This window comes from Canis lupus, chromosome 12, assembly GCF_011100685.1.
Source record: "Canis lupus familiaris isolate Mischka breed German Shepherd chromosome 12, alternate assembly UU_Cfam_GSD_1.0, whole genome shotgun sequence".
In the NCBI taxonomy this organism is placed as follows: Eukaryota; Metazoa; Chordata; class Mammalia; order Carnivora; family Canidae; genus Canis; species Canis lupus.
Genome location: NC_049233.1, coordinates 33,618,354 through 33,636,640, shown reverse-complemented (window position 1 = coordinate 33,636,640; position 18,287 = coordinate 33,618,354). Strand labels below are relative to the sequence as shown.

The window sequence follows — 18,287 nt, the reverse complement described above, 5'->3', positions numbered from 1 at the left end:
AAGGGTGGTGGAATATGCCACTGAAAAATATGCCACTTTGGCATTAGATTTGGTCTGAGTTAAAGGCACATGAAAAACAACAGGTATAAGAAGCACCCTCTGATGCTTTCTTTTTCTTCCTGGAAACAGGAGTTAGAACTCCCATGTGAAAGATGTCCTCCCTTTACCAGGAGGAAAGAAACATTCTTATCACCAGAGACAAAGATCTGAGGCTGAGGAAATTCTGTACAAACAGACCTTGCTAAAATAATTCTTATCTTCCTTTAGCCTCCCTATATATTTTAGTTCCCTTTCCACAATACCTCTCTGTTCAACCTCACATGAAAGCATAGGTTTTGCCATTTCTTTGGGCTCTTCATTTCCTGATGAGGGCTCCTATATTAAATGCATTGGTATGCTTTTCTCCTGTTAATCAGTTTTATGTCTATTTAATTCTTAGAGTCTGCCAGAGACCCTAAGTTTTGCCTTCCCTACAGTTTCTGGATGAGGAGGATGTGATCGTGAAAGCCTGAGATGCCCCACTAATACTCTTTCCAGAACCTGTGTTTGGAGTGCTGGGAAGACTGACAAAAGCCAGCAGAAGAATTCTTTCCATAGTCAGCTTTCCCAGATCTCTGTAGTTCTAGTCAAGAGAGAAGGTAAAAATTTCTTCTTGTCCCTTCTTTTCCAGGTTCAGATAGGCAGGAGAAAAAAACAGTTGTTCAATAAACATAACAAAGTGAGTACCTGCGTGGCTCAATCGGTTAAGCCTCTGCCTTTGGTTCAGGTCACGATGCCAGGGTCCTGGGATCAAGCCTGTATCAGGCTCCCTGCTCTGTGGGGAGTCTGCTTCTTCCTCTCCCCGTCCCCAACGCCCCTCATGCTTGCTCTCTCTCTTTCTCAAATAAATAAAATCTTAAAAAAACAAAACAAAACACATAGCTCTTTGGATTGTGACTCTTGTGAATTTGGTTTTAGTTACCCATTGACCATTGGTCACTACCAGGATATCCTACCCTATCTGTTCCCTGCTGGTGATAGGTATCACTTTCCTCTTTGTCTCATTTTGTGTGCTGAGAGCTTGGCTTGGCTTTCTACCTGCCAGGGTGTACAAATTGGGCCTCTGGCTATAGCAGCCAATGGTCAGAGTGGGGACTCTGGGAATTTGGTGGAACAGAAATGAGGATTGCACATCATTTCAGCTAGCATCTTACCAACAGTTACTGGTTCTTAGAGGGGATTGTCTAACTCTTCTTTCTTTTGGTGTCTTTGGAAGTGGCTCTGGGTCTTGAGAGGGCTGCATCTTTTGCAGCCTCTTTGGAGATGCCTTTTGATACCATCATTAATCCATTAAACGGCCTAGTGGTTTAAAGCTATTAAAAGGCTTCCTGGTTTATATTGTCACATTGAAACAGATATACTTTGGAAGACTTGGACTTTTATATCTAAAAGAGTTTTTTAGAGATCTCTCATCTTAAATATACTATTGTTATCTATAAGAAGATCAGAGTTGAAAGAAAAAAATTAATAAGGTAAAGGTGAGAATTAGCTCTTATATAAATTAGCAAATTATGTGTTTCTGTGTTTATACCCAACTCATGGTTAAAATTTAAAATTAAAACTATAGGATCTCTTTTTGCGATTATCTGTATGTTTATGTCTGCATATGTTATGTACATGTGATTTTTTTCTGCCCCCAGATGATATTGGCAAAATTAATTTGTAAAAGAGCTCTATTTAATTGGCTCAAGAAAAATAAGCACTGGGCAGCCCTGGTGGCTCAGCGGTTTAGCACCGCCTTCAGTCCAGGGACTGATCCTGGGGTTCCAGGACCGAGTCCCATGTCGGGCTCCCTGCATGGAGGCTGCTTCTCCCTCCTCCTGTGTCTCTGCCTCTCTCTTTCTCTGTGTCTCTCATGAGTAAATAAATAATTTTTTTTTTTTTTTAAGATTTTACCTATTTATTCCTGAGAGACACACATGCAGGGAGCCCGACGTGGGACTCGATTCCGGGTCTCCAGGATCAGCCCCTGGACTGAAGGTGGAGCTAAACCGCTGAGCCACCAGGGCTGCCCCAATACATAAAGTCTTTAAAAAAAAAAACCCTATAAGAAAAATAAGCCCTGTATTAATATAAAATAAGCATTTCATTTATAAATCAAGTGTTCATAAAACTCTCAGAAATATAGAAACTAGACCCAGTGTCTTACAATTCCACATGATCTGGGATAATCTTCAGTAAATAAAAGCTAGTTTAAGCTTGTTGGCTTAATAAAAATAGACATGTCTTCAGATTTATCAACATTAAATATAGTATGGGCATACAAATTCTTCTGCCTGGGCTTACTAGTCAGGTAAGCTTATATTATCTCTATTAGATGTTTTTAAGATTGTAAATGTATAATTTCAACCTAAAAACAAAACATACAGTAAAAGATAAGCTGATTAATGTATGTCAAGCATGACAGGAAAAAAAGAGAGACAACAATGTGTTTTAACTTTTAGGTTCTTTGCTTCTGTGATCTTTAAAAAACATTTTCCTGATTTGTCTACAAGAAAAATAACTTAAGGTGATGGATAGCATTGTTTAATATCTCGTGAAATTTTGATGAATAATTCAAGAATAATTAAAGTGAATAATTAAGTGAAATGAAAAATAAGTGAATTAACTGGATGGAATTGGGATAAGAGTTTATAAACAAACATTTTCAATAATGATTATGTTTTGTAAAACATATCTGCATAAAAATAGATTCTAAAATCTTTTGGTATCTTGAAACCTTAAAGTTATACTAAGTTAAGTTAAATGATGAATATTCATTGAATATCTAGATCCTTTCCAAATAAGATAAAATACTGAAACATGAGTGCTAAACATATATTTATCTATTTTTAAAAGATTTTATTTATTTATTTGAGAGAGAGAGAGAGAGCGCGCACGAGAGAGAGCACACGCAGGGGGTGGAAGGCATGGTGGGGAGAGACAGGGAAAAGCAGGCTCCCTGCTAAACAAAGAGTACAACACAGGGCTTGATCTCATGACCCTGGTATCATGACCTGAGCCAAAGGTAGATGTCGAACCAACTGAACCACCCAGGCACCCCCAAGTTCATCTATTTTTGACTCCTTAAGTTTTATAAAAACAAAAGATATTTGAATCTAATAAAGATGTTCTTTTTTTGATCACACTAGAAAATAGTACTATGAAAAAATAGGTATCTATAAATTGTGAAATTGTATATTCATAAAATTTGCTAGTTTGCCACAGAATGCCAGTATATGACAAGCAATCTATATATGTAAATGAAAGTACTAGAAACCTTAAGAGTGAAGAGACAATTCTGTATGCAATGTTTGCAAGGAAAGTGGGATGCATTTTTTATTTTAAAAAATGTATGAAAGACATGTTTTCGTTAAGGGAAAAAGAGACTAATTTTCTCCTAAAATGAAATGACTGTTGTTCAAGAATTGAGAAGTGGAAAAAGTAGGACAGAACCTAAGTGATTATAGAAAGTTGCAGAAGGTTTATGGGGAAATATATTTGTATGTTCCAAAGTCAAAGCTAAGATTAAATGTATTTATGTTTTTAAAATGAGCTCAATAATATACTGATACAAAAACAGTGTTTGATTTCTCTTTCTGTTAAAATGACAACGTTTCTTAGATTATCAGTCCTAGTTTAAGAGATTATATAAAAGGTTTTAATTTACCTTTTGAGTAATCTGCCTAGGAAAAAGATTGTGGGTCTTATTAAAAGAACTTCCTGTGCTTCATGTTAGCTTTATTTGGCCTTTGATTATAAAACTGAGTCTTAAAAAAAAAAAAATAAATAAATAAATAAATAAATAAATAAATAAATAAATAAATAAAACTGAGTCTTCTCAATATTTAAAAGCTAAGGTTTTATGTTTCTTAAGTATTTTACTTCCTGTATTTGTCTTTAAAATCTTTTATTGTCACTTTGGTTAGGTGGATAACTTGATATTTTTCATAGTGGTCTCTGATCTGTTTAATCAAGTGTTCAAACTTTTTAACATTTTAGACAAACTTCCCAAAATCAAATTCTGAATAAAGTGTTTGTGATCTCAAACTAACTTTGGAATTTCCTAAAAGGTCCCTGGAAAAATTTCAAAAGATTTGTTCCCTTGCCTTATAAAAAGAAAGATGTGAAACTAATTATGCTTATTTGACATGAAATTACATAGGAAACATAGTTAAATAGACATGCTGTTTAGCCTTCTTTAGGTTACATTTGTATGAGTATGTGCTACTGATAGAAGTATTTTAAAGATTGTATAAAATTCATAAAAATTTGTCCATGTCCTTAATATCCATATAAACAATCATAATTCCAATTATTATCTTAAAATGTTAAATGCCACAGAAATAATCAAATTTCCTTGTAAATTACATCACAATGAACTCTCACCAGATCCTTAATCATGGCTATTTTTGTGTCTTTTGTCATTCACAGATAGTTATTTTTTACTCTGATGCCTCTCTGAAAGCTTTGGCAATCAACTGCAATCAAAAGTGCTTCAAAGGGATTCGAGGAAAAGACTTGGACAAATACCCTGGAATACAGATTTCAGTAACTTTAAAATCAAACCACTTGGGACATCTGGGTGGCTCAGCCGTTGAGCCTCTGCCTTTGGCTCAGAGCATGATCCCAGGGTCTGGGATCAAGTCCCACCTTGGGCACCCTGCGTGGAGCCTACTTCTCCCTCTGACTGTGTTTCTGCATCTCTCTCCCTGTGTCTCTCATGAATAAATAAATAAAATATTTTTTTAAAAATCAAACCAAAAAAAAAAAATCAAACCACTAAAGTAAATAAGAATTTCTAAAAATCTGGGGCACTTGGCTGGCTCAGTTGGCAGAGCATACAGCTCTTGATCTTACGGTCATGGGTTCAAACCCCATTTTGGATGTAGAAATTGCTTAAATAAATTTAAAAAAAGAATTTTTAGAAATCTATGGGTATTTCAGGCAAAGTCTGGTGGCAAGTTCCTGACTTGGCTTATTAACCTCTATAGGCTTTTATTTTATTTCATTTTATTTTCAAAGATTTATTTATTTATTTTTGAGAGAGATAGAGAGAGAGAGAGAGAGAGAGAGAACCTCTATAGGCTTTTATTTTATTTCATTTTATTTTCAAAGATTTATTTATTTTTGAGAGAGATAGAGAGAGAGAGAGAGACAGAGACAGAGAGAGAAGAGGGGTAAAGGGAGAAGGAGAGAGGGTCCAAGCAGACTTAGCACTGAGTACAACAGCCCCATGCAGGGCTTGATCTCATGACCCTGAAATCACAACCTGAGCCAAAAACAAGAGTCGGCCACCTAACTAACTGTGCCATCCAGGCGCCCCAACCTCTCTAAGCTTTTAACATTCAATCCAAGATTTTTTATTAAAGTTCCAGCAAAGTAGACTTAAAAAGAGGCCTATATGATAATTTACTATTCTTGCTGTACTTACATAAATAATCAAACCAGGGGATCCCTGGGTGGCTCAGCGGTTTAGCGCCTGCCTTTGGCCCCGGGGCGTGACCCTGGAGTCCCGGGATCGAGTCCCGCGTCGGGCTCCCGGCATGGAGCCTGCTTCTCCCTCCTCCTGTGTCTCTGCCTCTCTCTCTCTCTCTGTCTATCATAAATAAATAAATAAATAAATCTTAAAAAAAAAAAAAATAATCAAACCAAACTTGATGGGAGTAATTTGTTTTACAAACAAATTAGTCTTCTTTGATTATCTTTAGTATAAATGGGGGTAATTTTAGGAAGGAAATTCTGTTTCAGTATAAAGTACAACATACTCTTATGGGTTGTTGAACACTGCCATGTTCATGGATTTTAAATGTTTTCTTCTTTATAAACTGGCTCCTGCTGTTTTGTCCCCTTTGTCAATTCTTGTTTCCAATTTCTCTCCTACCCTCCTGACTTGGCATCACTAAAAACCAAAACTGCCCTTTTATTGAAGCCTTGCAAGCTGAAGCTGACTGACTTGATATCAGTTTTAAAGATATCACCACAACAGATCACATATGGATAACTTTCATGCCTGCTCCTATGTAAGTCACTCAGAAAGTTCACTGTAACATCTGATGCCATCACTAGAGATATTCAAACAAACCAAAAATAAAAAATTAAATCAATCAATCAATTGGATTGCCAATGCTTGTCCTCATTCCACCATCTAAATCTGCTTCAAGCCCAACATCTAAAAATCTTGACTTTTGAGCCCTCTGGACTCAAAAACTGAGTACTTAGAGTACTCAAACTTATGGTTTATTTTAATCATTACCTTTGTTTTTCTTCTATTTCTTTTTTTTTTTCTTCTATTTCTATAGAAAGGCCTCTCATTAAATGCCTGCTACTCATACAATCTAAGGCCCAATTTAGATGCCCCCCCTTCCACACACACCACTGACCCCTAAAATAGGATGAAACCATTTAACTGAACTGACCTATTTTCAAGGCCAAGAGACTGATTCAATGAGTTACAGAACTCTACCAACTCAGCTTCTGGACTGTGGCATCAGTATTATCTTGGCAAGCAAAAATAATCTGTTTTATGTATTTTAACTTTCTATAATACAAATTCTAAAACATGTAAAAATTGGCCCAGTAATATAAGGAACCCTGTGTGTAATCTCGTACTTCAATTATCAGCTCATGCCCAATCACTTCTGTTGTACATGTATTAACTATAGTGTTTAAAATACTTTAATCTACATTATCTCCTTTGATTCTTGTAACAACCGTGAAAGGTAGGTTGTGTAGTTTTACAGTAAAATTCTATTGCTAACAAATAATCATTTTAATGTAAATGCCAATTTTTAAGATAGTGAGGGAAAAGATATAAAGGGTGCTAGTATATCCTTATCTATGCTTTATTGGGTTTTTGTGTACCCTAATTCATTAATAAAGGGAAAAGGAGGAACATGGGCATGTTTTATCTTCAGCTATTATTCAAACTGAATGGAATTATTTTTCAATGAAATTGTTAGGATGAATTGCCAATTTCTGCTTTTCTAGAAAACCACTTTTACTGAATAACCTTGATCCCAACCTGTCAAATGAAAATGGGATTTTACTCAACAAATTACTTCTCACATCACATTTTGTACATAATAGCTGCAAGTGTCTAAAATTTTAAGGAAGCATTATAATTTAGAACAATTCTCGACCAATTGTGGTATTTGTAGAGGATCCAGATCCAAGAAAATAAACCAAATGAGCCATTTATTTTGTGGTTTGGATGTCATTTTTCTGACAGTTATCAATGAAACTGTCATGTATCTCTGGACTTTGGGGCTATTAGAATTATTTATTTTGGATGTCGCTCTTTCACATAACTGATATTTTAACAGAAAGTTATGTTCACCTAAATGTGGGTATTGATTATCAATACATTCACAATACATTATTACTTGCATATGAATTAGTTCTGATTCTCTTTACCCGATCTGCATGTCCATATCATGATATAGCTATTTACAAACACTTAATTGCGTATAGATTTTTTTTCCTTGATCTCTTTCTTACTTGACTAAGAATATTTAGGATGTCCCCAGATGCTCATTTGAAGGTTGATTTAGTCACACTAGCAGAACCCCAGGCTCAAATGTCAAATGGGATCAGTTGTATGCAGTGCACTAATCGGACTGCAATCTTTTTGCTACAGAAGTCACAGTTGCATATTACTCATCAAGGCAAAATGTAAATGTTTAGTGATTATATGATATGTTTTTGTTAAGTCTCCAGATGGTTTTGGTTTTTTGTTTTTTGTTTTTACCTTTGTTTATCTGAGAACAACAACTGAATGCTGATGAAATGCTGTGGCTGATGCCAGCAATCTAAGGCTTCATTAGTACAGATGAAGCAATGCTCACTTTGTTACACAAATAATTAGAGAGATTAAATGAAAATAAACACTGAGAGGATGTACAGAAGCTCAGAAGTTAGGTAATTATTTTAATTACTTTAGTGACTTCTACCAACCTTCATTATCAGCCACAGATCAAGTTTAAGTTGTTTTATGTAAAAATATCATAGACTATATGAAAAAGCACTACAGCTACCCAGTGATTATGCTTCATAAAAATGGCATTTTCTTCAAGGTTCCACTAAAAGGAGTTGTTTCCATTCTACTACCTGATAAACTCTCTACATATTTTAAAAGCATGATAAATTTTTGCGCTTAAAAGTGTATTGCCCTGGTTTTATGCTTCAAATGGACATTCTTAATAATTTTGTGCCTTTATCTTGACTCAGATTTGACTATGAAAGATGTGGATAAACATTTTTGAATCAATGAATGTAAAACAATATGGCATATTCAGTCACTTGAAATCATTGTCACTTGGAATCATGTTATCCTTATTGCATGATAAGCTGCACCTTGTATTTGGTAAATATTTCTTTATTCCTCCCACCTCACCCCAGCTGGGAGAAGACTACCAAACATACCAACACCTTCCAGACAGGAGGGGGCCCTATTTAAAGACACTGTCAGTTCCTTTAGAATGGATCTCATTTTTTTCCTGTGTGATGATGATTCTGCAAGATCTCCCAGGTTAAGATCTTCTTTTGAACAAGTGTTACTTGCATTTAAATACCATTCATTGTCTGCATAATAACAGCTCCTCTGCAAAATACTTTACCTAACTTATCCTATTTAATCCTTACAAGATTTCCATGGAGTATGTAACTCCCTTTTCCAGGTGAGGAAACTGAAAGACTCACTGACTGTAAAAGTTGCTCAAGTGGCCCAGCTGGAAATCAAACCAAGGTCTGGCTCACTGCATGAACCATGATGCCCCCAACAGATGATTGAATGAGGTACACCTGGATGCAAATGCTGACGAAAGATAATGGAGAAGATGACATGACCTCCTTGATGTGACCCTGCTAGTTAAGCATTGTGTTGTATGACACCTGTGAATTCTGAGCACCAGTTAAAATTTCCAATTCCAATATTTGATTGATTTTGAACGTGTCTCATCTGTGAATGGCCCTGGTTGCTGGAGAAGCAATGAGGAATGGTTTTTTATGGAATAGTAAGAATAACCAAGAATTCCCAGCTAACAAAGATTAGTGAAATTTATAATACAATTCAGTAACTGCTTGAGCTTCACTCCAGCTCATACACAAGGCATTTCTCTTCAACTACATTAAAGATTCCAGCAGGAAGAGCAAGACTTCAGTATCTTTGCAAGGGTTGTCAGGTGTGTGTGCTGCTTTCTAGTATTTAAGAGAAGTTTTTACCAGGCTCTCTCCCCGACCTACCCGCCCCCAAAATACTGACATTGGTTTCAGGCGGTCCACCCCCAGGTCTGATCATGGCACATTTTCCGGAGGCTGCGTTATATTCAGAGGACCACTAGGTTAGCCGAGAATAAGGGAAGGCGTCTAATGGATTGTTTCCTATGTTAGGGTGCCGCTCACCTGCCACGTCTATAGTAGGAGTTGCGGCTGCTACAGGGAGGTCCAGACAGAAGGCTAGCCCTTGCGGTGGGGGGCGGTGGAGAAGGGAGTGCATGTTGACTCCATAAATTTCACCCTCGGGTTTCAGACTCTGAGCGGGAAGTTAGGGAAATCCACAAGCGCTCCAGTCCCGGATGATAGCAGGAGCAGCAAAGGTGGGGCTATGAGGCTGGACTCTCAAAAAGGCTGGAGGGGGTGGGGTGCAGTAGCCTCTCTAGAGCTGTCCCGCGCGCCCCCATACAAAATGCACGGAGGGATTTATTTGTGAACAAGACCGAGGAAGACCAACAATCGAGAGAAGATGAGCTCAGAAATTACTTATCATGGGCTGGCGAGGGGCAAGGCCTTCCTGCTCTTTTTGCAAGCACCTCCCTGGGACGTGACTATGGAGCGTGGCCCCTCTTCTTTCTTTCCCGTACATCATAGACACCAGGGACTTGGCTAGTAGGTCCGCCCAATAGAAAAGGTCCTAACTGAGCACCAATTGTTTACTCCTTGTCTTCCAGGCACTGTCATGGTTCCATTACGTCTTCACAGGCTCTGTTAGATTTTGATTGCACAATGTTTTCACGTAGGAGAGCCAACCCCTCCCGGTCGGGCTGCGTCCGGAGCGACTTCTTCAGGCCGCGCAGCGAGGAAGCCACGGGCTGGACTCCGGGGACCCACGTTCCATTTCCACTTGGCCACTTGCCTCTGACCTCGGGGAAATTAAACCGAGTCTCCGTGTCCTCACCCATAAAATGATTCTACTTTTCAGGCCTCTCTAAGAGGATCGTCGGGAGGGTCAAACTGAGTAATTCTGACGACAGCGAACTATAGGGGAAATGTGAGTCCGAATTACTGAAGGAAAAATAAGTTAAACATACTCAGCTGGAGTTTTAGGAATCCCCCCCCCCCCGCGCCCCCCGTGATCTCCCTGCTGGCAGGCAGCAAAGCAACCGTTCGGGTGGATTCTTTGGGATGGACCATCTCACGTGCCAAACACCTCTGCGTGGCGCCTCTCCGTCTCCCGGGGCTTCTACAGATTTCTGCCTTTTGCTAGTCCAGCTTTCGGCTGCCGCCGATGGGTACACACCCCGGCACAGCAGCCCTGCAGGTGGGGGCCAGGGACGAGATCCTTTACCCTCTCCGCCTCTGTCCCCTCACTCCCCACCCTAGGTCTCCCGAGTTTCCCGCACGTGAACGGGGTCTCCTAGCTGCTCTCTCAAGACCTTGCGGTATTTCAGGAGGCTCAGCGCGCGCGGAGAGCGGCGAACGCGCATCCATCCAGCCTTCGCGCAGGTCGTGCGGCCCCGCGGGGACCCTCCTCCCCGCCCCCCCCCGCGGTGCCGCAGCCGCCTCCAGAGCTGGCTCTCGGGGCCGTCAGCGGCACCCCCCGCGGAGAGCCGGGGCCCCCTCGCGACCTCCCCCTCGCAGCCCCTCTCCGCCAGTAGCAGCGCTGCTGCCTTCCCACAGGAGGACCGGGAGGACGCTGGAGTCTGCAGCCCCCCGCCCCCCGCCCCCTCCGCTTTCTCTTTCTTTCCTGGCTCCGGGATCTCGCTGCCGAGCCGGGAGAGGTTCCGAGCGGAGAGCGGAGAGCGGAGGACGGGCGTGCAGGCTTCCGCTGCGGCGCTCGCAGGGCTGGGGCACACCTCCCGCGCCCCCTCCCGGTCCTCGCCACCCGGGCCGGGCGTGACGAAGGAAAGCCCTGGGCGCTGCCGCCCGCCCGCCCGCCCGCCCTCGAGGGTGCCCCCAGGGAGCGGCCGGGGAGCCGCGGCGGGAGTCCCTTTGCCCGCAGCGCCGCGGGACGGGAGGAGCGAGGAGCCCGGGGCCGGCTCTCCGCGCCCACTCGCCGTCAGGAGCGGCCGGGGACCGCGGGCACAACTCCGGAGCCCGGCCCGCGGCTGGACGCAGCCCCGCTTCCCGCCGGCTCACCGGGACTGGGGCCAGCGCCCGCCGCCCCCCCCCCACCCCGCCCTACTCCTCGGCACCCGCGCCGACCGCCCGCGCCCGGCCGCTGAGCCCCGCGGCTCCCGCCCCCCGCAGCGCCCCCCGACCCCATGGAGAGCGCGCCCGCCGCGGCTCCCTGAGCGCCTTCCTGAGCGGGCGCGGGCGCGGGCGCCGCCGCCGTCCGAACTGAGCGCCGGGGTCCTCCATCTCGCGCTCTCAGGGGCGTCCGAGAGGCCGCGGAAGGGCGGGCGCACCATGAAGTCCGCGCTGTTCGGCCGTTTCTTCATCCTCCTGCCCTGGATCCTGATCGTCATCATCATGCTCGACGTGGACACGCGCAGGCCGGCGCCCCCGCTCACCCCGCGCCCTTACTTTTCTCCCTACGCGGTGGGCCGCGGGGGCGCCCGACTCCCGCCCCGCAGGGGCGGCCCCGACAGCGGGCCCGGGCGCGGCTGGGAGAAGCGCAACGAGTCGCGGCCACACGCGCGGCCGCGGCCGGAGCCGCCCCTGCCCACCATCTATGCCATCACGCCCACCTACAGCCGCCCGGTGCAGAAAGCCGAGCTGACCCGCCTGGCCAACACCTTCCGCCAGGTGGCGCAGCTGCACTGGATCCTGGTGGAGGACGCGGCGGCGCGCAGCGAGCTGGTGAGCCGCTTCCTGGCGCGGGCCGGGCTGCCCAGCACGCACCTGCACGTGCCCACACCGCGGCGCTACAAGAGGCCCGGGCTGCCGCGCGCCACCGAGCAGCGCAACGCCGGGCTCGCCTGGCTGCGCCAGAGGCACCAGCACCAGCGCGCGCAGCCCGGGGTGCTCTTCTTCGCCGACGACGACAACACCTACAGCCTGGAGCTGTTCCAGGAGGTAGCGCCCGGCCCGCCCCTGGGGTCGGGAGGGAAAGGGCCGGCCGGGCTGCGGCTGCCCTCGGGCGTTCCCCCTTGTCCGCACCCCCGATCCGGATGCGGGTGGAGCGCTGCGCGCGGGCAGCCTGCAGCCTGCAGCCTCCAGGGGCTTTGGCGCGTGAACGCTGGCCACGCGGGGGTGCGGAGTGGACGAGGGGAGGCAGGGGGCCGGGGCTCCGCAGTCCGCCGGGGCCTGAGAGTGAGCCGACGGAGCGGCCCAGCCGAAGCGGGGGACGTGCAGGCCCGAGGCGCCGGTGGCTCGAGGGCGGGGCGAGTGGGCGGGGGAGGCGCGGGCCGCAGAGGTCGCGGGGACCCAGCTCAGGGCCGGCGGACTTGGTGTACCCCCCAATCAAGAACCGTACAGCGAAGGAGGTGGAGATGGTGGCCGAAAACCAGCCCAGAGACCAACTTCTCTCTACAGTCCACTGGCACTTGTTAGTGAAAACAGGGACTTCTCCTTGGTGTGTATGTGGGTCCAACTTCTCTCTCTTCTTGCACCCCACAGAAGTCCTTTCTGATTCTCAGGTTTGCCTCTTTTTCAAGGAAAACCTCTGGGAAAGGAGTTGAGACTCTGAGGTCCTGTGATTCTGTCTTTCCCGAATTATCAGGCCAACAGCCTCATTCTTTTTCTTTTCTTTTTTTTCCCCCAACCTTTCTCCAAGGCGCCTCTGGGGGTTCGCCCGGCCGCTCTTGCACCTCCCCATTGCTTCCTGGTACTCACTGGGAGGTCCTGGGGGCGGCGCCGTCCCCTGTCGCTAAAATGGCCCTTTTCCCTTGGAAGGCCGCTCATGCGCAGAGCCAGCTGGGCGTTAGGACAGGTGTTCTTCTTGAGGCTGGCGTTTTGCAATCTGCGTGTGTTCTGGGAGTCCCTATTGCATGGCGTTCACTTTTCTTCCGTATACACAAAGGTATGTGGGGGAAAAAACCCCAAAACCTTGGATTCTTTGACCCTTCGTGGGACTCTTCCTTTCCACTATCCCCAATTCCTTGGCCTCCTGCTTCTGAGACTCCATCACACCCTCCACTCCACGAAGTAAGCGGGACAATCTGTGTATTTGGTAAACATAAATGCTCCACAATTTTATCCTAATCTCTATTTGGCTTTCTTCACCTGGAGACAGAGGGACTTTGTACCCTTTTGGTTTAATTTTTCTGCCTAGGTGGCTACTAAGAATCTATTTTTTAAGGACTGTTGCCACCTTCGTTTCTAATCATCCTCTCCTTCAAGAATAAAAGGACCAGTAATTGCTTCTTGTCCTTTTTTTTTTTTTTTTTTCTTCAATGTAGGGCTTGCTTTCCTTGTTCTTTCAGAAGAAATAGATAAGCTTGACATTGTAGGGGGTAGTCTTTATTATAACCAAGATTAGAGATATAATCTGATTTTTTTTTTTTTTCCTTAAGTTGGGCTTTAATTTTGATCCTACTTACATACCCTTTCCCCAGAAGATACAGTGGTTTGTATTCCGGAGCATACTTTTACATTTCAGTACACTATAATTTTAAACTGCAAAGTCTTTTTTTTTCCCCCTACAATTTGGAAGTTGCCTTACCTGTAAAGACGTGTGGTCTTATACAAGTAACACACATCAACTTTTTAGGGGGTTGGGCTGTGAAAAGGGAGTAATTTTTTGGTTTATCTCCAGTTTCCATCTAGCCCATTGGTATGAAGGGTTATAGGAGTAGAAGAGCTGGCATTAGAAGCAGTGTGAAACAATTGAGCACAGTCTTTGATGCTTCCCAAACTGAAAGGATAGCTTATTGGTGGGGGATACTAAGCAGCAAAAGAAAAATCCAGTAGATTTTTTTTTTCATTGGAAAAAGAAAGGAGACAAAATTTAAAGCCCAACTTTATAGGAGGAGAGGATGAGGAGAAAAAAATAGTATTGGCCCAGAGGAAACTATAAAGGGAAAAACATGCAAAAATTACAAGACACTAAAATTTTGTACAGTGGGAAGTAAGAAAAACTTATTTTAAGAGCATGTGTAACTCTTTCTAACGGAGAGGTTGCCAAGTGGTACAACATATTCAACAGAAGGACTGTTTGAAAAACGTCATACCCATGATACACTTGAAATTTAAATTCTGTAGCTTCCAGAGGCCACTCCCAGGCAGTAATTTCAAGATTAGTCCCTTTCTCCACCATCTCTCATCCTCCCCCACACAGTGTTTTTGGACAGTGGGCATCTGCTCACCATACATATCTGTTGATACATTCAGTTTTCCTTTTTGCAACACATTCTTTTCCTTGTAAGGCAAGCAGTATTGAACTCTCTAAAAAGTCAAGTTAGTGGGATCTGTGGATCCTTGGTTTTGTGCAGTAATGGGATGGACTACCTTATACCAGTTACAGATTCCATCTGGATTATGGTCTAGACATTGCACTCTGAGAATAGGTAAGACTAGATAAAACATCTGAAAACTGCAGCCCCTTGGGGAGAGGGAAGATGCTGATAAAGGATACTGTAGAGGTGAGGCATAGAGATCTTAGTCCTTCCATATTGTGCATACACACAAATTAGTTTTTAAGTAATTCACGGTATTTAAGGAGGGAATGTCCCAAGTCAGGCTTCATCTTTTATTCATAGTGCTTCTAATTTCCATGGTTGATGTTAATGTAGATAAGATAAAAGGAGGAAAATGAACCAGGTACAAATTAGCTCACTAAGCATTGGCTGCAAATGAAGGAAATGAAAAGATGAAAGGTCTCCAAATTAAATTAAAGGCGCAACAGGCAATCTGTGTTCAATTATTCCTCCCTGGTAACTGGAGAGCTGCTTTCTTCTTACATACAGCTAACTGATTTTCAGCCTCCTGTCTCGACTGAGCTGTGCTGCCAGGAAAGAAATATTTGTGCTGAACAATGCTACATTAACAGCCAAATCCACTCGCAAATGAAGCTCAGTGGGAGTGGTAGCCCCAGAAACTGGACTGTCCATTGGAGACAATGGAAAGGGGTTTTCAGGTTTGTAGTGTCCCAGCAGCATCTCCTCCTCTTCCTGTGGCATGGATTGGGCTTTACACTCTAGATCACAGGTAATCCTGCCTGCCTCAGCACCGTATCTGTTTAACCCCCCCCAGAAAAGCTTATTTGTGAAGGATTTAAGCTACTTTAATACAAGCCACAACTGCAGATAAATGTGACACTCTCTCTAGTCGTATTTTTAATAACACTATTGACCAGATTTCTGTTGTTTACTAGAAAACCTTCCTGTGTTTCCTGAGTTTAAAGCTGATGCTTTTCAGGTGAAGTTGCTTTCACCTTTGGAAATCAATTGAATCGAAAGGTTAAAAAACCGTACTTTCTGAGCAAGAAGAAAAACTTTAAAAAAACTTAACTTTTAAATTTAATGAGGAAAGACTGGGAAGACAGGCCAACTGTGAGACATTTAAGGGGTGGGGGTGCCTGAAAGGACTCAGTTAATGAGCAGGCATCTTGAAGATGCATTTCTGGCGAGCAGTGAACTCAAGAGGCCCTTTGTTTCGATTTTTCTGTTGGGTGCAGTTAAGCTATTTGTATGCTGGGCAGGTGGATGAATTGAGGTTTAATTTTTTCTTCCTCTTCTGAAGCATCGGTGTGCTCCCCTCTTTATATGCAGCTTATTGGAGCCACAATCCAAAGGATACTCAAATTCACAATACTTGCCCCCCCCCCCCCCATAGGAAATTCTGCCTCTGTTTCCTGAAAGGAGACCAGAGATCTACCTTTACTTTTACTTTGGATATCGTTACTTGGTGTAGGGTAATTATCTTTTCAAAGGGAGGAAACCTAAAAGAATCTCTTAGATGTAGCAAAAATGACTATTTTACCTGAAATGTGCCCTTTTTATTTCTCCCCATCTAAAACCATATTAATCATGTTGTAGGGCTGATAAAATGTGAGAATTTTCTAAAACTGTGTGTATAAAACTACAACCAGTTTTCTTAGTGTTGAATCTAAAGATTTTCTTTATTCTCCCCGGTGTATAGTACTTGAGTTAGGGCTAATTTTTGAGTTTTCTGTGAAGACCAGTTTTCGTTTGGATTTTGCTATTTTAATGGACCAGAAGTAACAATTTGGGTGTAAAAAACATTCTCTCTTCTGCCCCTTCCTGTTGCCTTTTTCCATCATTCTGTCCTCCAACCTACTTTTCACTGATTATCCTTTCTCATGAATAGACATGAGGACATGCCTGGATTGTTTGGTGCAGTGAACGTGTGTCTTTTAAACATTTAGACTGTTGTCCCCTGCTTCTTGGAAACTATAGTAGGTGACTCCACTTTCTTCTGTCTACTCCACTTGCCTCTAAATTACAAGCTGGTAAATTTTCTCTTGTGTGAACAGTAATGGAATAGTAATTGCTTTTAAGGCATGCTACAAAAGCAAAATAGAAGTCAGTGGTCTTATTAAGTATTCCAGGTGGTATTCAAGTAGTGCTTTTCTTTTGGGGTACAGAATTCAATAATCAGATAGGTCTATTCAAACGTTTTGAATTCTGAGGAAATATTTGCTCAGTCTGTATAGTTAACACATTAGATACTTGATTTGCAATGCTGTTGAAGCATGATATTTAAGTTTTACATAGATCCTAAGTGTTCCCTCCAAAACACAAATAAAATTTACACTAATTGGTAGGGAGATAGGTAGGTGAGTCAGTAGGTTTAGAACAAATTTCCAATCCACATCAATAAACCAAGATAATCCATTGTTTATGCCTGGTAGTTCTTGTACACAATTTAAAATGAATGTTAAGATACTCTTTACCATGGATACAAGGAGAATGTAGCTGACATCAGCTGAGTACTTCTCTATGAGCCAGGAACCACCCTTAGGGTTTTATGTGTTTTAGTTTATTTGTTCTTCACAATAGCGCCTGAGGTACGTATAGTATGTTCCTGTTCTTTCATCCTACTGCTGATATTTAGGTCTGAACATAGTACTTTGGTGAGCACAGAGATTTTTTTTAAAGTGCAGCATGAATCTAATAGTCATTAATCTGATGGGTATAATTGGTGTCCCTATTTCATAGTTGAGTGGAAATGCCTGGAAGTAACTTGAAAAGGTCACACAGCTCTTCAGAGACAGAATTTAAAGCCCAAGTATTCCAGTTCTAGAGCTTGCACTTTTTTTTTAAATGTATTTGTTCCAGAGAAGAGGGAGGAGAGGCAGAGTGAGGAGAGAGTCTCAAGCAGATTCCACACTGAAGGTGGGGCCCAGCCTGGGGCTCAGTCTCATAACCCTGAGATCACCACTTGAGTTGAAACGAAGAGTTGGCACTTAACTGACTAGCACTTGGTGCCACCCAGGCGACCCCTAGAGCTGGCATTTTTGACTATCCTGAGGATCATTTCATTTAACATGTACAGTCAGATGGAAATATGCCATTGTAGTAAGTAAAGCATTTGATCAACAGGAGAAATTTTTTTTTTGGAAGATTTTAGAGCAAGTAAGTGAATGGAGGGAGGAGTAGAGGGAGAGAATCTCAAGAGACTCACTGCCTAGCACAGGGCCCACAGCCTGGCTTGATCTCATGACCCTGAGATCATGATCTGAGCCAAAATCAAGACTCAGTCTCTTGACTGACAGAGCCACCCGGGCGCCCCTCAACAGGAGTATTCTAACATTATTCTTGTCTCCTGCCACACTTAAACTCAGGTCTGTCATCTTGGCCATATCAACTTCTAATTTTCCTTTTTGACCCCCCCCCCCATATCATTTGATCTTATGAACATTTTATTTCATCTCACACTATCTCATTTATAGACCATTTGATTTTTATTGTTTTTTTCAAGTCAGTTGAATACTGCTAGTTAATATATAAACTGTAGTCTTTCATATAGTGTTCTTTTTAAAATGTATTATGAACAAAAAGGATCATTTCTGCAAGAAGATGAAACATTAAAATTTTTACCTCACTTGATCCATGCTCAGTAGCTACAGCTGGTGATGTGTATTTTTTTTTTTTTCAGAATAGGCAGAATTGAATGGAAGAATAATTTTTGGGGTAGAATAGAGGTCA

At 43.1% G+C, this 18,287-nt stretch overlaps 1 protein-coding gene across 1 annotated transcript in view; it reads left to right on the top strand.

Moving 5' to 3' along the window:
* Positions 1-11,643: 11,643 nt before the first annotated feature.
* B3GAT2 (beta-1,3-glucuronyltransferase 2) overlaps positions 11,644-18,287 on the top strand; it is a 78,888-nt gene continuing 72,244 nt past the window's right edge. The window contains 1 exon segment of the mRNA NM_001013419.1: positions 11,644-12,252. Coding sequence (NP_001013437.1) covers positions 11,644-12,252 — 609 coding nt within the window.